The sequence below is a fragment of the Brachyhypopomus gauderio genome, chromosome 8 (assembly GCF_052324685.1).
Source record: "Brachyhypopomus gauderio isolate BG-103 chromosome 8, BGAUD_0.2, whole genome shotgun sequence".
Lineage (NCBI taxonomy): Eukaryota > Metazoa > Chordata > Actinopteri > Gymnotiformes > Hypopomidae > Brachyhypopomus > Brachyhypopomus gauderio.
The window spans coordinates 2,294,084-2,317,846 of record NC_135218.1 but is presented as its reverse complement, the minus strand read 5'-3'; the positions used below and the strand labels follow the sequence as shown (position 1 = coordinate 2,317,846).

Genomic DNA, 23,763 nt, shown 5'->3' with positions numbered 1-23,763 from the left:
TTAGAACTGTAAGTGTGGGAGGTGGTGTCTCTGGACTCTGAGAGCAGAAAGACTTCTGAGACACCCCCCATCAGTATCATCATCATCATCGCCGTCATCTTCATCATCACTAACAACTCAGCTACCAAGGAATGTCTTTGGGGACATGATATATCTTTTAAAAAAGGACTGAGCTCAAGGGATTATACCAAAATCACATGAATATGGTCATATGCTCTAATATAATATCACCAAATGCAGGTATACTTCATATTAGCTAACTCAATTAAGTGCATATATGAATAAATAAACTGCTGTTGCTGTTGCAGTACAAAGAAAGAATATAAACTAATGGTAACAACTGCCATATTCCATACCAAATCTCAAATGTTAACTAATGTTAACTGCTGTTTGGGCTTGAGAAGGGTTAGTTGTCACAGTATTCGATTTAAATAAAATATTTCTCGTTCTTTCTCTGTCTCTCTCACAAACACAACCATCAGGATGAGGTGACTGAGTTGATTATACTGACGGCAGTAACGCTCACAGGTGGCTGTGATCCTCTTTAATCAAAGCAGCCATATCTCTACCCTCTTTACTCTGCCCAGTGGTGTTCTCTCTCCTTCCGTCTCTCACACCCACACACCCATTTACGCATTTATGAACTTCTACTACTATTACAACAAATGACAAAAATCCCCATGCTAGCTTCCATAGGCATGTGTGCAGAACCTTTTTGAGTCACCGTGCACTTCTCTCTCTCTTCTCAAAGCCTCCCTAGTACCACACACGCACCAGTGCATGAATGGCAGCCTTTTAATAGAACATGAAATGCTTGAATCCCATTTCAAACACACTCCCTCCGTCAAAAGTGCTGTGAAGCAACGTGGCACTCATCCCAAATAATCCTGTCAGAAGCCTGCAGCCAACACATACAATGCGGCGTAAATATACCGAGTGTCCCCTATTCATCATATGAAAGGGAAATACCACTTTTATATTCATAAGCATGCAGAGAAGCTGCCAATAAAGATCCAGGATGCTGCCAACTTCATTTGCGGAGGGACGGGAGAAATGGCAAGACAAATCAGGTTAGAAGAGTGCGGCGATAACAAAAGGGCGATATAAAAATGTCCTGGCTGATGTATGTCTCTTTAAACGGAAGGCCCGCACCCTGGCACAGTCAACGCGGCTGGAGAGGAAACATGAACAGTAGGCAATGCATTTCAGGTTTGCCAGACCCAGAGAGCCTGCGGGGCTGATGGAAAGCCACCCTGGCCCATTTCAGTCCAGCTTTTAAAGGGAACACACAGACGGCAGGCCAGCCCAGGATCTCCTAAAACCTCACTGATAGAAAAAAGTCAGTTGGGTGAACGACTGCAAGAATAAAGCAATCGATGCAAAAAAATAAAAATAAATGTAAAAAAGATAAATGTGTGAATGTGAAATGAAATTGTGATATATGTATGTATGTAAAAGTTAAAGCAGTCTTCTTAGAACTGTCTCGGATCGGAACCAGTGGGCGTCCACCAGAGTCTGCAGGCGAATCCCTCCCCCCCAGTGGGCGAATCCCTCCCCCCCAGTGGGTGAATCCCTCCCCCCCAGTGGGTGAACCCCTCCCTCCAGTGGGCGAATCCCTCCCCCCAGTGGGTGAATCCCTCCCCCCAGTGGGTGAACCCCTCCCCCCAGCACACACACTCCTCTGACTTTAGATCATCCACACTCATGCAGTAATCCAAAAACATGTCCTTGGAAGTGGCACGTCTCAGATGCAGCCCATGATGGAAGAAAGAGGTGGAGAGAAAAAAGCTTTCTTCCTCTCCTCTCATTTTAAATGACAAAAGACAAACTCACAGAAGTGAAAATGTCCTTCGGGGGAGATGACCTTTATTAATATGAAAAGGCAAAAGGAGCTTTTGTTTGTATTATCAATATAGGGAGCTACAGTCTATTATAGGATATAGGATATAGGAAGGCATTTGCTGAATGGAGACCACACGAGTCTGATGATCCGTGTGTCAGTTCAGGGGTGAGAGATAATTAGTCATGTCAGGACAATGAGATGTTACAGAATCTGCATGGAGATTCTCCAGGAGTAACTTGATCTGAGGTCATATGACCTTATCTCCACAAAATGCCAGCACATACTACTTGCACAAATGCTGAGAAATATGCAATTTAATTAACTGACCAGTTTTCTCTCTGTGTGTCTAAAATTTTTTATATATTTAGTATCTCTCTCTCTCTCTGTCTATCTCTCTCCATAAATAAATAAATAAATAAATAAAATAACACACCACTGACAGGAAAAATGTTGAATGTGTTGGGAGTCTTAATAAATTATAAATTGTAATATATTTATATTTTGGTTTGTTTGTTTTTAGATTAGCCCCATGAATATTTCATAAGTAAATCACAGTGAATGTTTAGTACTGACACAAGAACATATTTAAGTGGACCACTTTTGGTCCAAAACAAATATGGCTGAGAAATTTGCTCAAATATATTGAAAAATGTATCAATGAACTGGCACCATGGACATTATAAAATCACAGCTGATTCATGAAATGAAGCTTTAGTTCAGTCATGTTCAATTTAGTCCATATTTGAAAAAAAAAGTGTGCTTCTTGAATATGAATCCAATGTGAAAACAAACCCAATTCAACTTCCCGCCCCTTCCCCACTGTGTCTGTCCCACAAAGAGGCAGATCTTACCTCATACTCCTCTTTAAACCCATAGCCCTGACCACACTTCATCTGGGTGATGTGTTGGAGGAGATCCGCCACACGGATGGCGGGCTGGAACTGGCCTGCTTGGTATGACATCTCCACGGACTCACAGCCCCCGTATGGGTATGACTGGATGGTTAAAGAAGGCTGGGACATCTCACTGTGACTGCCATCTGTAGATGCAAAAGAGGGCAGACAAGCTTTAGTCTGCACCCGGGACAGAGACCCTGACCTTCTGAAACAGACTTCATCGTCATCTGAGATCTTCCACTGGAAGGCTTTTTTCCCATTTTGACTCATGGTTTTCATAGAACATTCATAGTGGAACATTCACAGCATAGAGCAGCTTCAGCACAAACCCATCTGTAGCCATGAGTTTCACACTGCAGAAATCTTCATGGTAAGTGCACCACAGTGAGAAGGAAAAGCCCTTTACATGCCTGGCTGACTGCTGCCACAGTCAGACACCTGCAGTTCTGGGATACTGTTTCTGCTCAAGGCTAATCATCTACTCAAAACATGAACTAGCGTAGATTTAGTGCAGATTTATGCTATGCAATAGAAAAGTGGACACAGACCTGCATTTCCAGTACATACATAGTATAGTATATATACCTTAATAATCTATTAATATTATCTTTTTATAATCTAGTGAAACAGTCATAAGCAAGTCTAGTATTGGTGCTAGTTTAATTATTAGTGTGGAGCAGACATATTTTGTTGTAGACTAGTATTTCATTACTTTCTGGGCAAAAACAATTTACACTTTAAAATATCTGAAGAATTTTGATGTCACCAACCAAGAATAAAATATTTGGTAAGAATCCTGTTTTAAGGAACACAACAACTATGTCTACCCTGAACTCAACAGACGACTCTGAAGCTGGGAAAGTGATTCACAAGCCTACAGCTGATGGTTGCTAGACAACCATTACCAGTTCCATCTCAACTCAACTAATCAGACACTTGAAACTCCAGCACGCGTTGAGTAGACAAGAACATCTTCCATAATAGCATATAGTATATTGGTTAATTAATGATTGACTAATAATTAACTTACCATACATACAAGTGGTAGGGAATCAGCTGTACATTGCATATATACAGTGATGTCAGTAATATGTCAGTAACGCGTTACTTAGTATCGCTTTACTCTAATCTTACCACTTTTTTCAGTAACGAGTAATATAATAAGTTACTATTTCCAATCCAGTAATCAGATTAAAGTTACTTATCTAAGTAACTGTGCATTACTATTTTAATTTTCCTTAGTAAAATATATATATTTGCTTTCTTCTTGGCTCAGTTATACTTTTGCGTCTGACCATAGCGCTCAACTCCGCACGCTGCACGCGAACATGTAAGAGCGCGAGCACGTTCACGTCATTCTGTACAGTGTTCTCCTAACGATATGTGGTAGTGTAAAGGAATACCCTTCAAAAACTGGGGAAGGAACATTTACCTGACAAATTTTAATGTTGCATTGTGATCCAGGTTTGAAAAGTGCTAGAATTTTGGCTAATATACTTAAAAATGATAAAATTGTAATTGTATTTCATTTCAGAACAAATAGCTGTCTGACTGAATAGTTCGCTTGTATTACGTTTACAAACACAATACAATTGTATACAAAATACAATTACGTTTACAAATAATACAGCGCAGTGACACAAACGTAATGTCAGGAGATACATTATTTGAATGTCAGGAGATTCATTGTTACTGTTAAAAATGCACTTCCAATAAAGTGAGTATTGGAAAAACTCATTTTGCTACTGAATGTAACTACTAAAGTAATTTGTAATTAACGTAGTTACTTTTAAAATCAAGTAACATGTAACGTAACTAAGTTACTTTTTAAAGGAGTAATCAGTAATCAGATTATTTTTTCAAGGTAACTAAGCCATCACTGCATATACACACTATATTGCCAAAAGTATTCGCTCACACATCCAAATTATTGGAATCAGGTGTTCCAATCACTTCCATGGCCACAGGTGTATAAAATTAAGGAACCTAGGCATGGAGACTGTTTTTACAAACATTTGTGAAAGACTGGATCACTCTCAGGAGTTCAGCATGGAACTGTGATAAGATGCCACCTGTACAACAAATCCATTCATGAAATATCCTCACTCCTTAATATTCCACAGTCAACTGCCTGCTGTATTATAAGAAAATGGAAGTGTTTGGGAATGACAACAACTCAGCCATAAAGTGGTGGGGCATATAGGCGGATGCTGAAGCGCATAGTACAGAGAGGACGGCAACTTTCTGCAGAGTCAATCACTACAGACATCCAAACTTCATGTGGCCTTCAGATTAGCTCAAGAACAGTGCGTAGAGAGCTTCATGGAATGGGTTTCCATAGTGGAGCAGCTGCATCCAAGCCATTCATCACCAAGTACAATGCACAGCATTGGATGCAGAGGTGTAAAGCACGCCGCCACTGGACTCTAGAGCAGTGGAAGCATGTTCTCTGGACTCTGGGACTGTGGCTGCTTGGCCAGGGAACAGGAGCCTTGACTGTTGCTGTGGAACTCTGGAATCACCCTGTGACCACGGACTTGTGCTAACGGGCCGCCCAATGGAGGATGGGTTCCCTTTTGAGTCTTGGACTTTGACTGCGTAAAGTTTGGTGGAGGGTGGATTATGGTGTGGGGTTGTTTTTCAGGAGCTGGGCTTAGCCCCTTAGTTCCAGTGAAAGGAACTCTGAATGCTTCAGCATACCAAGACATTTTGGACAATTCAATGCTCCCAACTTTGTGGGAACAGTTTGGAGCTGGCCCCTTCCTCTTCCAACACAAAGCAAGGTCCATAAAAACATGGATGGCAGAGTGTGGGGTGGTGTCGCCACAAAATATGACTCCAATATAGGCGTCTCTCAAAAATAAGGCTTTAACTTTAATTATTTTGAAAATTCATTCTCACTGTATCAAATTTATCATCAACCAACAAAGCGAAACAGTCGTTTATGTTAATTACTATTTACCGCCCCCCCGGTTCATACTCTGGGTTATTGCAGGAGTTTTCGGACTTCCTGTCTCATGTAATGCTATCAGCCGATAAGGTGATTATAGTTGGTGATTTTAACATTCACTTTGAAAAACTACATGACACTTTTAACATGTATTAATTCTTGATTCAATGGGTATCACTCAGAATGTGGTGGGTCCTACACCAGTTGTATTCATACTTTAGATTTGGTATTGGTATTTAGCATTTGACATTGACATATCCAGTTTAGCAGTACTTCCACAAAGTGAGGCCATTTCTGACCACAGCCTCATAACGTACCAGTTGCATTTCATTGGCCACCCTGCTACCAAATTAAATGAACTATAACATCTACTACCATAGCTGCACTCTGATATTTTACCAGGTCTGACAAACACTGATCCACCTGTAGCTCCGGAAGGACTAGAGCGTTTCACCGAGCACGTCGAGACTTCCCTTCGTACAGCTTTAGACAAAGTTGCGCCACTACGATATAAGAGAGTCAGTGAGAGAAGAATAGCACCTTAGTACAATGAGCACACTAACTTTAAAAGAAAAACAAAAACAATCCAAGACTCCTATTTAACCCTATTTATCTAGCCTAACTATCATGAACAAATCGAATCATGAACAAATCAAATCCCTAACCCCACAGGAGTGCAGCAGTAACAGTTCTTTAATCAAGCCTTCAGTTAATATTCTACATGTGAAGGTGTGGAGCTCGGGGGCCCCAGTCATTGAATATTCTAGTAATCTGAGATGTTGATGCTGTCATCCAGCCATGTCATGTGATCACTCTAGTAAAGTCTCAGTGAGCCCTCATGACTATGGTCACTTCTGTACCCCTCCCTTTAGTTATGCTGCTATAGATAAACCTACCAGAGCCACATGCTAATCACTTGCATGTGAGCTATGTATGTCTGTTTAAATCGATGGTTGTTTAAATTGATGTTCACATACTCAACCTGTATATTATATCTTGGTTGAATGCTTCTACCAAAGTCAATTCCATACAAGCACCTAGGAGATGATCTGGCTTGCCAGAGGACGTGCTGATGCCGTGGTTACACTCCTGCCTGAGGCTCGACATCTGCACTGAAGGGACTGTGGCTACTTGGCGTGGAATTAGAACTATAACTATAACTATAGAACTATATTTGGACTATAAATACAGACTTCTGTTAGCGGGCCGCCCAATAGAGAATCGCCCAAGGTTTCTTCCTAATCCCTGCCATCTTAGGCAATTTGTCCTTGCCACTGTCGCCTTTGGCTTGTTCATTAGGGTTCTGGACACATGATTGTAAAGCTTCTTTGTGACATCAATGTGTTGTAAAAAACACTACAAAAATAAATTTGACTTTGATTTTGACTATATATTCTCACCGGCTACTTTATTAGGTACACCTGTCTAACTGCTCATTAAAGCAAATGTCGAATCACCAAGTCACATGGCAGCAACTCAATGCATTTAGTCATGTAGACATGGCCAAGACAATCTGCTGCAGTTCAAACCGAGCATCAGAATGGTGAAGAAAGGTGATTTAAGTGACTTTGAACGTGGCATGGTTGTTGGTGCCAGACGGGCTGGTCTGAGTATTTCAGAAACTGCTGATCTACTGGGATTTTCACACACAACAATCTCTAGGGTTTATGGAGAATGGTCCGAAAAAGAGAAAATATCCAGTGAGCGGCAGTTCTATGGGTGCAAATGCCTTGTTGATGCCAGAGGTCAGAGGAGAATGGCCAGACTGGTTACTCAAATAACCAGTCGTTACACCCGAGGCATGCAGAAGAGCATCTCTGAACACACAACACGTTGAACCTTGAGGCCACACCAGGTGCCACTCCTGTCAGCTAAGAACAGGAAACTGAGGCTATAATTCACACAGGCTCACCAAAATTAGCCAATAGAAGATTGGAAAAATGTTGCCTGGTCTGATGAGTTTTGATTTCTGCTGCGACATTGGGATGCTAGGGTCAGAATTTGGAGTCAACAACATAAAAGCATGGATCCATCCTGTCTTGTATCAACGGTTCAGGCTGGAGGTGGTGGTGTAGTGGTGTGCGTGGCCAACGCGCATGGGCGGAGCCACCGCGATTGCGTCATTTTTGCCGCGCGGACCCTTGCGGCAGTCACGACCAGTGATGGCTAAGTTACCTTGAGAAAGTAATCCGATTACTGATTACTGATTACTCCTTTTAAAAGTAACTTAGTTACGTTACATATTACTTGATTTTAAAAGTAACTACGTTAGATTACTTTTAGAAGTTACTTTAGTAGTTACATTCAGCAGCAAAATAAATTTTTCCAATACTCACTTTATTGGAAGTGCATTTTTAACAGTAACAATGTATTGAAGCAGGTTCGGTAACCGAGGCAGAAACTGCTTAATCCAAAAATCCCGAGGAGGGAAACTTTATTGATAACGCAACCCTGGTGCGAGAAGGCTCCGCCCCCCAGTGTCACTTAAAGGGCCAGACTCGTGAGGAGTAGGAGTCGCTACAGTATCTCCTGACATTACGTTTGTGTAGCTGCGCGGTATTATTTGTAAATTTATTTGTAAACGTAATACAAGCGAACTGGGGTGGGTTTCCCGAAACGTTCGTAGCGCCAAGTACTTCGTAACCTCGTATGAAGCTACGAACGTTTCGGGAAACCCACCCCAGTTCAGTCAGACAGCTTGTGAAACGAAATACCATTACAATTTCAAGCATTTTAAAGTAGGCGACGTTAGTCAAAATTCCAGCACTTTTCAAACGTGGAACACAAAGCAACATTAAAATTCATCAGGTAAATGTTCCTTCCCCTGTTTGAGGTGTGTTTCTTTATACTACCACATATCGTTACAGGAGGACACTGCACAGAATGACTTGTAAAACGTGCTCGCGCTCTCACAGGGTCACGCGCAGCGTGCGGAGTCGAGCGCTACGGTCAGACGCAAAAGTAGAACTGAGCCAAGAAGAAAGCAAAAATATATATTTTACTAGGGAAAATATAAATAGTAACGCACAGTTATTTGGATCAGTAACTTTAATCTGATTACTGGACTGGAAATAGTAGCGCGTTATATTACTCGTTACCGAAAAAAGTGGTAAGATTAGAGTAACGCGTTACTAAGTAACGCGTTACTGACATCACTGGTCACGACGTGTCACGTGATCCTAAATTACGAAGCTCAAGTGTTGAGTGAAGGCAGCAGCAGAGTAAACGAGACGCGACCGGAGCATGCGTAGTTTTCTCATAAGACAGCCTGATCGCTTGACCCGGTGACAGCGCCAGCTTACATGTTTATAATTGTAACGAGTAACTATACAGCACGTAAAAATTGTATCGGAGTAAAAGTATTAAACTGATGGAAAATATGTAGTGAAGTAAAAGTGGAAGTAGGAGAAAAAAATAATACTCCAGTAAAGTACAGATACAGCATTTTAGTACTTAAGTACAGTAGCGAAGTAGTTCTACTTCGTTACTATACAACTCTGGTTCTGAAGGCCAAAGGGGGTCCGACCTGGTACTAGCAAGGTGTTCCTAATAAAATGGCCAGTGAGTGTGTGTCTATGTGCACACACACACACACACACACACACACATATATATATATATATATATATATATATATATATATATATATATATATATGCAGTATCTGTACTTTACTGGAGTATTTTTTTCTCCTACTTCCACTTTTACTTCACTACATATTTTCCATCAGTTTAATACTTTTACTCCTATACATTTTTTACATGCTGTATAGTTACTCGTTTCAATTATAAACATGTTAGCTGGCACTGTCACCGGGTCAAGCGATCAGGCTGTCTTATGAGAAAACTGCGCATGCTCCGGTCGTGTCTCATTCACTCTGCTGCTGCCTTCACTCAACACTTGAGCTTCGTAATCTAGGATCACGTGACACGTCGTGACTGGTGCAAGGGTCCGCGCGGCAAAAATGACGCAATCGCGGTGGCTCCGCCCATGCGCGTTGGCCACGCACACCACTACACCACCACCTCCAGCCTGAACCGTTGATACACGACAGGATGGATCCATGCTTTCATGTTGTTGACTCCAAATTTTGACCCTAGCATCCCAATGTCGCAGCAGAAATCAAAACTCATCAGACCAGGCAACATTTTTCCAATCTTCTATTGGCTAATTTTGGTGAGCCTGTGTGAATTTGTAAATATATATATATATTTACAAATTAACAAACAAGATAGGCTCATAGGCTAATATATATATATATATATATATATATATATATATATATATATATATATATATATATATATATGACCCTATCTTGTTTGTTAATTTGTAAATCTCAGCCACAACAAGGATGAAAACCCTAATTAGCATTTAGCATCCTGACAAGGGCCTATTGGATTTGTGAACTTTGTCAACATTCTTTCTCATTACTCATGTCTGTCATTTCCCACAGCTTAATTTTCTCATAATTATAAAGGAAGGGGCGGGGTGTACTGAGAATTAATAAGCTTCTCCCCATGCATCACCCATTTAGATTGTGCTGTGTACGGGAGGTCATGGTTTTACTATATTTCTTCATGTTAATTTAAACTGGAGGAAGAGACAGATGGAGACAGATGGTATGTAGGGTCACCAGACACAAACCCAGGTAGAGAGGGGCAAGAGGAAAAGAAAGAGAGATCCACCCTAGAGACTCCAAAGTGCCTCGGTCTACTCATCCCTCTCTCTTTTCCTTCTAAAGTCTCCCTTCTTCTTGCCCTATCAGTTCTTCCTTAATTCATTATTCATGCCTTTTTTGACTTGGTAGCAGGAGGAAAATCTCAAAGTGGCAGCCCAGGCGTATCATGTTGGAGAAATGACCACAGATCAGCTTCTCACACATGCAGCCCACAGGAATATCGAGCGGCTGGCGCGTTAGGCCAGCAAGAAGGGCAGCTATGCATTTAGCAGCAAGATGTATTTACGCAGTGGCAAAGGTCCCCGAGGCAAACACTCTGAAGTTATCTTCAGACTAATCGTCTGATTTATCGACTTTAAGAAGAGTTTGCAGGTTCTGGAGCGCGTTGCTCTGGCAACCTGTGGACCTGGTACGGTCCTCTAATATCTGGACGCATTTACTGCATTGATGCACACGAAACAAACGAAACAAACGTTTCTCAACTCTTAAGAACTGGGTGATATTACACACACACGCGCGTACACACACACACACGCGCGCACACACACACGCGCGTACACACACACACACACACACACACACACACACACACACCCTGCATATTAATATCTCAATTGTATGAACAACCCCACTGTTGTACTCAGATGTCAAAACATTGCATTGTGCCACCAGATGTTTTCATGAATAACTGTCACAAGTAATGAGTGGAATTAGCCATAAAAGTAAAGTAAAACGATTTCACTGTACAATGATTAAACCTCCCCTTGAATCTCACTGTCTTTCTGCTGTCACTGACTAAGCAGTCTTATTCTGAATGAGAAGGCATATCGTGTTTATGGCCCATCCAGTTTACATTGTATATACATTATTTTTAAAAGTACATAAAACATAACTACCTGCCACATGGTCTTTATCTCAAAGCCCTCAAAAACATGCAAATTACTGCTGAGACAACTTATCCAGCGATTTTTTAAATTTAAATATACAGGCATAATATGATTGCAATTTGACTAGCATCAAAATATTTTTAGTCAACAAACCAACTCTGCTTGGCAAATGCATCATATGCAGCAATATTAACAGCAACTTTCCACAGTGAAGCGAACACATACTGCACTGAAAAGCTGAATTACCCATGTGTGTTGAAGAGATTAAAAACATTCAGTCCACAATATGCTGAAGCGCAAATAAGCATGTCACAAGTGCAGAACGAATGAACAAAACACAGGAGGAAAGGAGGGTGTGTAATGTGACAAAATGGAAGCCAGGAAGGAATTGAGTGTCCTGGGGACTAGCTGGGGGTGTGAGGGACAAATGTGCCAAAAAAGTCTGAAATTAAAATGTTCTGCTCATAGGGATAATTTTCTAATTTTGTTGCTGTGCCATTCTATGAAAGCCCCCTTCATTTGAGTGCGACTTGTACATACTCGTTGCATGATGTGCGTTCTAATGATTACCGCTAAAATCGCATTAAGCTCAATTATCAGCACAGTTACATTATTGCGAAACAATGCAGTGACTTGCCATTAACAATAATTATCCCGCAAGGTAAAACACAGGCGGCAGCTCTTTGAGTGCGGACAAGATAATGACATTTTAAATTACTTTCAAATGTGCTGTGTTGCAGTGGCTAAATATAACTCTTAGATCTCTTAGAGAGACTGTCCATACACATATAGGCCTTAGGATGATGAAACTGTGAGCCTTTGCCTATGTTTGTACTAAAATAACTTAATATCACTTTTTTTATCAAATTAAGTTACCATGGCTTTCTCCAAGTTTTGTAATGTGATAATTCTTTAAATGAGAGTTATTAATTGAAGGATTGATTGAGGGTTATTTCTCAGTATATAAGCTGTTAATCGATACACTGACCCAATAAAATCAGGTTTCCCGCTTGGTAACATTAATAAGTTAATTAATGTGAAGTACCATGAGCTTCACTGATCTTATTCGATATAAGATTGTCAATTGAACATACATAATAAGAATGCTCAGTCTTGCTTAATTGCTTTTGAAAGAAAGCTGCTTTTTCAAGAGAAATGTAATCTGGCAAAGATTCCTAAGGTCAGAACAGAGGTGTAGTGTTTCTAGGAAACTCCTCTTTGCCTTTGGCACTTTACAGTAAAATGAGGCCAAGCAGTCCCATAGTGAGACATCCAGGCAGTCTCTGTACTCACCTCTCTCTCTCTCTCTCTCTCTCTCTCTCTCTCTCTCTCTCTCTCTCTCTCATTCGTTCTCTCTGACTCTATCTCTATTCTCTATATATTTATTTCCCACATCAGTCTTTCAGTGTCAGTGATGATCGTATAGTAAGAATCAGTCTATGGATATAACTGTCATTCTTGCATATACAGTGGGGTGGCAGGCTGTACTCAATCTGCCAGCTTTTCTATGGCATCGGGTTGAGCAGTCAGGTCGACACCTACATTCCTTATGCCCTGCAATGGCCTCTTCAATGCCTTAGCTTGCTTACCTAGCAAGTTACCTTCTGGAAGTACATGACAGTTAACTTACGCACCACTGCCTGGTTGAGAATATAAAAATTAAAATCTAGCATCAATAAACATGAGAAAGGTGGCTTCCATAAATAAATAAACAAATAAATAAAAAAGCAAATGATGTATGTGATAAATAGGCAAAGACTGGAACCGTTTTTGGTCCTTTCCAAAATCCATTTTTCTTTATGCCCCCCCCCCCCCCCCCTTCTCTATCTTTATCCATCATTCCTACTTTTCTCTGCAACTTTTTCTCTCACATTACGCCTGTACATGTGCATGGCTGTGTGTGTACCGGGGTGCTAGTAAATGGTCAGTGATGTCCTCTGTCTACAGCACTGCTTTCGTTGCCTGATCTCCACTACTTCCACACAGCAGGGAGAGTCTCTGGTGACTGACATCAGGCTCCACATGAGCTGTGTGTATGAAGCGTGGCTGAGAGGAGACGTTGTGGAGAACCTCACCAGGAAGCTGCTGGGGCTCAGACCTTCTGGAGACTCTGCTTTGAGCATGTTTACTGGCAGCTTTGAAATAGGTTTTATCACTGGCTGAGATTCAGACCAAAATTGTATTTCAAAACTTGACAAGCAGGCTAGAAAGGACTGGGTCATGCCAGGAGAAGCTCAGTGGAAATTGACACAGTAATGTCAGAAAAATTACTTATTTTCAGATATCTAACAATTTTAACCAAAGCCCATATCTGTAGTAGTGACACTAAGCCGTTCTAATGAATTGTTCTCAAGAGCACTGTAAAGTCCTGGCCAGGACATTAAATACCTTCAAGAAATTGATTTAGCTTTAGGTTGGAACGAGTCACCCTGAGACTCAAATTTTAAGTAATCTCGGTCAATTGAAAATGAAACTGTGTTGGCCCTCGCTGTTAGGCTGAGTGTGGTAACACTACAGGCTTCATGCAACAACATTTTCATATTATTAATTCTGTCTTACTATTGTCGTGAAGCCTCTCAATAAAAAGTGTCAAGTCAAATTCAGCAAGCACTTAAAGCAGGCCCGTAGTGTAATGATATAACACAGGCCCGTAGTGTAATGATATATCACAGGCCCGTAGTGTAATGCAGAGTTGTATAATCCAGGTTCAGAAAGTAAAAGTCCTCACCAGGATTTTGCTCAAGCTTGCTAGATTTTCTAATTAGTGCAATCCAGGTAAAATTAGTGGACCAACCGTTGTAGATAAAGTAGATTTTTTTTTCGCGTGAGAAATCGGAAGTGTGGCGTGAGAGCATGTGAAAACAGTCGAATGCGTGTGTCTCACGCTCAATGCGTGAGAGTTGGCAACCCTTATAAGTTTGTTGTTGCTGTCCTTATTTGTTCTTATTTGTCCTAATTTGTTGTATATTCACCGGAGATTAACAATTCATTCATTGAATAGCCGACCTATCTTGAGGGGCATGTGTGTATGGAGGGGGATCGAACGAACCCTTCCATCCCTCCTGGCTATGGGCCTGTAAAGGTTCACAAAATTTTCAGAACTAACCTGCTCTGAATTGTGAATTAACATATCTGATGCCCCCCAAAGTCTTAAAAGGCTAAGGGCTTTACCTGATTTGTCTGGACATAGGCTATCATTCATAAAAAATGCTGTCTATGGGTGATATGATCAATTATCCTGTTTTCAGGGTAAGTAAACAAAGCATGTCAGAACTAGAATTAATAAATGATAAAGTCAAGGAATGGGAAACATGTTACTGAACTCACACTTTCACTCAAGGTCTATACCGTTATACAGCCTACATAAATAAGATATGAAAAAAGTCTGATATGAATAAGGAAGCAAATGTGTGAATACCACAGGGAAGATCAAGGCAAATGACCAAGAGAGTCAAGGTCTTGCTAGGTGATGCTACACTGTCAGGTTCCAACACTTCTTCTGGACAGTGATGGTAAACACTAAAATCATAAAGTGTAACAGTGGACTATTATGATATTGATCATTGCTGTCCAGGATTAAGCTTTTTTTGGCTTATTTTGAGCAACGTTAGACTTCAGCAGTTTATGTTGCTGTTAAATGTCATTTAGATTGCCATCTAAACAACATTATTGTTCAAGGTTTATTGTATTGAAACTGATTTAAACTAGTGAAATAGCTAAAACAGATAAAACAGAAATAGCTAAAACAATCCAATTGAACTATAGTTATTCATTTCAAAACAAGTCTGGAAAACATACATTTTGTTCTTGCCTATGAGAAATTCCTGAATATGATGAAATTAGTGAATGCAACAAACTGTCTAAAATGATTAAATGCAATCAATTTAAATGTAAAATGTGTTCGTGTAAGTCATTCTGGCATGAGGCCAACATTTCCTACTTGTTCCTATAATCTCTTACTTCCTACATTTCCTATGCCATATATCTGATGCCCTGAGCACAACTGAACCATCTATTCTGCTACCATAAAGTCACTTGGTGCATTCTAGACATGAAAAATAGGATCCAAAATATGTAAATAAAAAAGTGGATGAGTCCATGGCTGAGGAAGAAAATACTACAAACGCACGTTTGTCCTGATTCTTTTCTTTACATTCATATTACCCATTGAGGATGTCAGTGGAGGGGAGATGATGTTGATTTGCATTTGAAAGGAGACCAGGCTGTGTCTGGGAGAACTTGTGTGTGTTTATGTGAGTCTCTATGTGTCCACACACTCCATATGCACGTTTGTGTCTGCCACAAAAGATGTGCACAGCATCTCATCTACCCAGGCGTGTCTGTTCTGGGCTGCCACTCCCACTACCCACCCATAGTCACACCCCCAAAAGCCATGGGGATTAACATTAAAAAGAATAAAAGTCAGATATGATTTATTTTGTCTCAAAGGACAAACAGCCTTATTTTTTATAACTGTCCTTCTAGTATAGCAGTGAAAGTCTGCTATTGAATTTTACTTTTGGTTTAGTTCTTTGGAATTACAGACAAGTATACACCATACACAGGCATATTCCACAACACATATATTCACTTAACTCAAATGTTACTCTCACTCAATTGCAGTGACACCTCACTACCAAATAACAAGTAGCATTGTTTAGGTTAGGTTAACTGTTCTTTTCAAATGTACACAATTTATCCTAAACAATAAATATAAAAAAACAAATAAAGAGCTTGCCAACAGCAGGTGTATGTGGTTAAACTTACAATGGCTTTACCCCCCTGTCTGAAGAAGAACATGAAAACTTTGACACATTAACACCTTTTGAATAGTTACGACTAGCAGCTGATTTGGACATGTTTTCTTCATACATTCGTTCTATATTTTAAAGCCGTTCTTAAGCGATGACGGGGGGCTCACCTATGGACGCTGTGGCGGGAACAGGCTCCTTGGACACTATGGAGATTTACAAAAGGAAAAGAAAAAAGTCAAAGTTGAGACCAAACGTCATACTTACGCCTTCTGCATAGTGCAGTAGACCACGTGGAGCAGTGAAAACACACATATGTATTCAGTACCATGCGTGTATTCAGTACCATGCGTGTATTCAGTACCATGCGTGTATTCAGTACCATGCGTGTATTCAGTACCATGCGTGTATTCAGTACCATGCATGTATTCAGTACCATGCGTGTATTCAGTACCATGCGTGTATTCAGTACCATGCGTGTATTCAGTACCTGAGTAATAAGAGTTGAGGAGAGTTTTACTTTGCAGGGTTTTGCCCTGGACAGAGAAAGAGCAAGAGGAAGAGGAGGCTGCAAGGGGAAGAATGGCAAAGGAGGATTTAGACACATCACATTACACACACACACACACACACACACACACACACACACACACACACACACACACACACACACACACACACACACACGTGCAACAAACACACACACACACACACACACACACACACACACACACACACACACACACACACACACACACACATACACATACACACGTGCAACAAACACACACACACACAAAAACATGCACCATCAAGTATGCATCACCATAATGAATTGTGAAAAGAACTGTTAACACGGAGTTCAGCTGCTTGGTGGGTATACTGCACAGCCCCTGAATTAGTGGCCATAATGCTACTTTAACTGTACGCAAAATCAAGCTGAAAAAAGAAGACACTGACTACTTTAAACAGTCTCATTAACCAACACACCATTCGCATCCTTCAGTGGAACTGCTTTTCAAGGTTACTTCAGGTGTTCAAAGTTGGTATGAATCACTGTTGAATTTCCCCACTAATCTACGTCCTTTGTGGGCATTTTTGGAATAACAGATAAACAACCGACCAAGAGAAGCAGAGAATTTGCTTGTCGATGGAAATCTTGGGCACAAACAAGGATGTGTTCCTCCACCATCACACACACACACACACACACACACACACACACACACACACACACACACACACACACACACACACGCGCGCGAACACACACACACAAGGATGTGTTCCTCCACCATCACACACACACACACACACACACACACACACACACACACACACACACACACACGCGAACACACACACACAAGGATGTGTTTCTCCACCATCACACACACACACACACACACACACACACACACACACACACAGACACACACACACACACACACACGCGCACACACACACGCACACACAAGGATGTTTTCCTCCACCATCACACACACACACACACACACACACACACACACACACACACAAACACACATGAGGATGTGTTCCTCCACCTCACACAGACCACACACCTCACACACACACACCTCACACAGACCACACACAGACCACACACCTCACACAGACCTCGCACCTCACACAGACCACGCACCTCACACACACACACACACCTCACACACACACACCTCACACAGACCACGCACCTCACACAGACCACGCACCTCACACACACACACACACACCTCACACAGACCACGCACCTCACACAGACCACGCACCTCACACAGACCACACACCTCACACAGACCACACTCTGACTCTGGGTTACTTTACATTTTAATAACTAACAGCTCATTCTACATAAGATCTCTTCCTACACAAGCTTCAATGTCAGATGCAGGCCAGTACATATGCTAATTCTAAAGTGTGGGTCTCTGGTGTCTGCTAAATAAAACTGCTTCCACAGCAAACGCTGCAATCAGCGGGTCAGTGAGGTTCATCTGAAGTATGTGAGCACTGTGAGAGAGAACAGTTTCACTGCAGGTATCTGTGTGCTCATTTTGATGTGATAGAGTTCAAATGCTGAAGTTGCAGATTTGAGGGGAAGTTCAGACATGAATCTGAATCTGACAGAAGTTCAGACAAATCTTGCGCTTTGACCCACTTCTGAAGCCTATGAAAATAGCATGGCTTATATGACACAGTGCTGGGCTACACTAACACTTAGCATTTAACAGGGTCTACAGCTTGTGTGCTTAAACTTCCAAACTGGGGATTTTACTGTTTACCACAGGTATTACGTGTCTGGATAGGAAGCCCCTATGCCACTCATACTATTAGCGACAGCTCAAAATTATTAGAAAAATTTTAGAGGTCAGCAAAGTGTACAACGAAACAGAAAGCCAAAATAGTACACAGATAGATTTTGCTATAAATAAATGAAGTTCACCAATGGTTAATTAGGAAGTCACTGACTACAAAGTTGATGTGATGAAAATCTATGTGGAGCATTTTTGGTTATTTAAGGTTTTCAGAAATTACAGAAAGTTTCATACAGACCACAGGCAAACTCAGTTTCGGGGGTTATGGCAGTAGCACAACATTACATTCTCAGTCTGAAAGCTTTAATGCAGCCACGGGACGGTAGTGCAATTTTGACCTGATGGTGATGGCGTGGTGTCCCTTTCATCTCTGAACAATCCTGCATATGAACCTTCACGCCACCAGCTGAATGCACATCAGGAATAGCATTTACACACACACCATCACAAGGGCTTCCTGCTTGGTGTATTAGTGGTTCCTTTAGTAATAAGAAGTGATCTAGATACAAGGGCACACTGCTACCCAGCACCAGGGATGAGTTATATGCAGATACTGTAGTATTTTAACAACATTCACTCTGCAGTCATATAGAAACTATGGCCAGTAATGGAACATGAGCAACAGCAGCACCTGAAAAAACAAGCAAACAAAAAAGCCCATGACGTCTTGGTAGGACCATAGCAGAACTACCCAGCCCCGTCGACAGGGGGGGACAACCGGGTCTGTTGTCCCGGGCCCCAGGGCCAGGGGGGCCCATCAAAGAGCCCAGCAATTTATTTTTTATTTAAAGTCTATAATTTTTAAATAATCTTGAAAACTTTCATTAATATAAAATTCTGTACTCAAAATAAACTCAATGGCTAAAATATATATGTTTTTTAAACTATCTGCATATTTTCCATTAAGTGCATACACCCCCGCATCCCACTGGAAAATGGTTTGATCCAGCACCGACCGTAACCGGCTGGTACCCCCACAACAGCGGGAAATACAGTGGTGGATAGTTAAAGTAAATACAGAAATCTGGAGCGCAGAAAAGAAAGGAAAACATTTACCTGACGAATTTTAGTGTTGCATTGTGTTCCAGGTTTGAAAAGTGCTGGAATTTAGGCTAAAGTACTTGAAAATGCTTGAAAGTAACTACTTCGTTTCACAACAAATAGCTGTCTGACTGAACAGTTCTCGTGAAGACGTTAAGATTGGGCGTTTTGAAAATAAACAACCATTAAATAATGTGATAAAAAGCGAATTATTTCGAGTATATGTATAAATATTTAACTTAATTAAGTTTAACGTGCTGGAAAATATTGAAATGGACCTTTAAAGTGAAGTACAAGTGCTTTAATTCCACATTATAAAGGTGTATGAACCCTGCAAACATGACTTTGTTCATTGCGCTGAAGCGCGTAGCGCGCGAAGTTACAAAAGTCAAGAGGTGCACGACCTCGCGAATGGACAGCGCGTGAGGCCCTCGCACACGGTCGGTGCCACTGCGATTACGTCATTTTCGCGCGAACCCTCGCGCCGCTCGCGAAGCGTCAAGTATATAACCAGTCAGCTGTCAGAAACAGCTTTGATGTGTGGCTATATTATATACTATATGACCTAACAGAAGGATTGTCAAATGACGAAATTCAAATGACGTGCGCCGGGGGGGGGGGGGGGGGGGGGGCACATTAAACTTTCTTGTCCCGGGCCCTAGCAAGACTGTCAACGGGCCTGGAACTACCATACACCTGGAAATAAACTACACCTGCAAATAAACTACACCTGCAAATAAACACATAAAACAGTCAAGAAACAATTGCTGCCTAGTTGGAATGACAAACTGAATTCAAATAATCCGATTATTGAGAATAATTTCCAGACTTTTCTTTTTTCTTTTTCTTTCTCTCTCTTCTCTTTCTTTCATGCTCTCCCGCTTGTTCTTCTTCCTACTGGTCCATTCAAATGAAACTGCCCACAAAGGCCACAGTGACATTTTGTACAGAAAGAGACTCAGAGAGACCCTTCCTAATTACAGCCCGTGTGCAGCACCAACTCCACTTAAAACGGGGGGGGGGGGGGGGGGGGGGGGGGGGGGGTTTAGAGGGGGGTGGAGGGGCCCCTCCCAACCGTAAATGCCACTCGTGATTTGGCTTTCTTCATCGAGCCTTTGAAAAGTTGAAGGCACAGTCTCTTGATATGTAGAGTGCTGCGCTCCATTTAGTTTGGGCACAGAGTGGTTCACCGAAACGGTCAATACAGAGAGATACTCTGGAGATGGACAACTGGTGAGAAGAATAAGAACAGTAATAGGAATCTATCTGAGAAAGGAGGAGAGAGGGCAAAATGACAGGTGGTTGACCTCTCCTGCCTTTTACTGCTGCTGGAGGCCAGTGAGAAGCTGACGAGCGAACCATTTGTTCAAAATGTTTATGACTGTGCTGAATGGACCGAGATAGATGAGCTGTTACGATGAGAAACGCAGCCTGTGGTGCACAGGTCACTGTTTGTGGAGGCCTTTAGCTATTAGCTGTCTGTGGACAGGAGCCTTGGACAGGGTCTTTAGGGGATCAGAGTGGAATCCTATTAAATAAAGTCCAGGTTCTGTTTGAATGCAAGGAAATCAGATTTCACAATGTTTTGATTGATATGAGCTATCTGCTGAGAGATTTAATTGCACTAATCACACACTTCTCTCTCAGACTCACCACCCAGTTTTAACAGGGGTGGATGAGTTTTGGATAAGTGGCTTAAGTAAAGTACCACATATTCCAACAGGGACATTTAACAAAAGAGGGGCAGACGGAAATGAGATGTTGAGATGTTCTGGTTGGTTTCACAATATCAGACCACCTATGACTGCTCGTAGCTCACATGTATGTGATGGTGGTTTTTAGTCATCCAGTTTCTAGAAGCAGTAAATAGAGGCAGTGATGAAGGCCTCATGGATCAGTGCAAAAATATCTTCATGATTATAGTACCAATCTAGACACCATGACTAACGACCACTACACACGTTTAAGTGCCATGTGTTCACATGCAGTGTTATTATGTTGCAGTGGCACGTCAAGCCCAAAATTACCAAATCCGTTGAGGTCCTGGTTGCTAGTGGAGAAAGGGTCGTCCTTCTGTAGGGTGCTCACGTTCCCTGTGCTCTTCTCTGCAGTGCCCACGGGGCCCATCTCTCTCTGGGTGCTGCTGCTCGCTGTCTCCTTCTGTTTCTTTGCCAGTTTCCTTCAAAATCGCCCAAAATAGACGCTGGTTATTCACCCTTCCCTCCACTAGAGAAGACAAGAGTCTATAAGAAGGGTTAGACTATAGCGAAGTTATAAATGACTGCAGTAATAAATGACTGTTATCTTGTGCTTTTAAAGTAAGGGTTAAACTAACTTTATTTGTTCTTAGTATCAGAGGGGTAAGAAGATTTCTTGGGAAACTAAAATTATGGTAATACATAAGGTCAAGCTAATATATAAATCTTGGCCCAATTAATTCCTATAACAGCACAGGATGTCCAATTATCAGCCAGCATATTGAAAATTTGGGTGCAAAGTTGAATAATAAATATGGTCCACAAAATATAACATGGTGGAATTTGTGACATAAACACACACACACACATACACACACACACAAAAAACTATAACCTTTTAAAACTTTGTTTGTCATCATCATCAGTCATGATAATGTGAGTAAACTTACCTCTGTTAGGCAAGAGGTGGATATAACATTTCAAGCACACCATGCATTTCAAGCTTGAGTGTACAACGAGCACTAACACACCACATAGCACACAGACTCACACAAGCAAAACACAAAAACAACATGTGCTGCTCTGGAAATAATATCTATGTGGCTTCCCTTCCTACTTAATACATTCATAACTGGAATTCTCAACTAGAGTAAGTTGAGAATTTACAAATGCCTAATTTGAAGAAGTGCAATGATGTATGCTACAAAGTAAAAAATGTATTGAGAAAAGTATTACTTATACTTTGGAGCACTATGAGTTTGGTTCCTTTAGACTGTAGAACTTCGCCATGTGGAACAAAGCAAATCAGGATCTTCTAATTTATTCAGAGATGGCTTCACTTCTGCTCAAGGATTTTACGAAAATGATCACAACACATAAGATTCATTTTGTGAGGACATTTCAGAGAAGCACAGGAAAAAATCAGGCTCTGGTGGTTTTTTATTTATCCACACATCTGGGCCAATAACTTCTATGGCTGCTCTACTAAACTGTAATGTTAACTGTGTATTCTACATGGTTAAGGAATTCCTAGTGTAGGTGTAAATGGCCTTTTGGATTGTGGACGTTAAGAGTTTTAGCACAGCCCTCTCCAGACAGTAGAGACGCTGCTGAAGGTATTAGTGTCAGTTGCAGGCTGGAGTCACTCCAATGGTTTGAATTTGCTCTTACATCAGCAAATCCCCTCTGCGACCTCAGGATATATCATATCTTCATTGAAGGCACATACACAAGCAAACGCCCATGCACACACACACACACACACACACACACACACACACACACACACACACACACACACACACACACACACACACACACACACACACACACACAAACACACCCGATGCATCATCTTCTCTTCAACATAGAAAAAGCAAAAAATAGGACTGGAAAAACGGGAATCTTTTGAAACAGGCAACATAACATTTATGCCCAACTCTGAATTTATTTTTGCAAGCAAATGTGTTCATTTGGGTCCATGACAGTGAAGGTTGACAGAACAAACTGTGCTCAACTCTACAAGCAAAAGTGACTTTGTGCTTTGTAGAAACTTTGTTTTTTCTAAGTCAAATGTTGAGGTCTAGATTGGTGCTGACACAGAATGTGCCTGGTTTATTTGTGTGTTCTTGCACCTGTGTACATCTTCTGTGTTTCTGAGAAGGCATAATGAAAATATGGAGTGAGTGAATGCATGTATGCACATATGTATGTTACATACATAGTGTAATATGGTGAGATAGGAAAGTCTTTACAGTACTCCACCAAAACAACAACAACAACAACAACAAATAGAGGCCAGTTTCTTAACCATGTCTGAAACGTAGATGTTCCTTACAATGTTGTCTTCACTGAAAATTAATCTTTTTAGTGTAGGATTAAGTTTATACTTTGTCCAGGAATCCAGTGCTCTGTTAAACAGCCCAAAATTATTTGCTCAATGTTTATTAAAGATAATCTCCATAATTAATAAACATAAAATAGATCAAAGAGATCTTCCAACCCTGTTCCTTCACCACCAAAAATATAACTGAAACTATATATATTTATATATATATATATATATATATATATATATATATATATATATATATATATATATATATATATATAGTTGATATATTATAATATAGTTGATAATATAACTGAAATATAACTTGTTTTTTGATACAACATCCCTGAAT

The 23,763-nt window shown here is 40.9% G+C and overlaps 1 protein-coding gene across 23 annotated transcripts in view; it reads right to left on the bottom strand.

Moving 5' to 3' along the window:
* Positions 1 to 23,763, bottom strand: part of ptprt (protein tyrosine phosphatase receptor type T) — a 326,972-nt gene that overhangs the window by 51,092 nt on the left and 252,117 nt on the right. For 15 of the 23 annotated variants that reach the window (XM_077013789.1, XM_077013772.1, XM_077013775.1 and 12 more), the window contains 4 exons: positions 21,410 to 21,561; positions 16,499 to 16,576; positions 16,179 to 16,214; positions 2,695 to 2,882 (listed from right to left, as the gene is read on the bottom strand). In XM_077013789.1, the coding sequence (XP_076869904.1) occupies positions 2,695 to 2,882; positions 16,179 to 16,214; positions 16,499 to 16,576; positions 21,410 to 21,561 (454 nt within the window). The remainder of the gene's footprint in view (positions 1 to 2,694; positions 2,883 to 16,178; positions 16,215 to 16,498; positions 16,577 to 21,409; positions 21,562 to 23,763) is intronic. The other 8 variants (XM_077013785.1, XM_077013786.1, XM_077013787.1 and 5 more) reach the window with 2 other exon arrangements.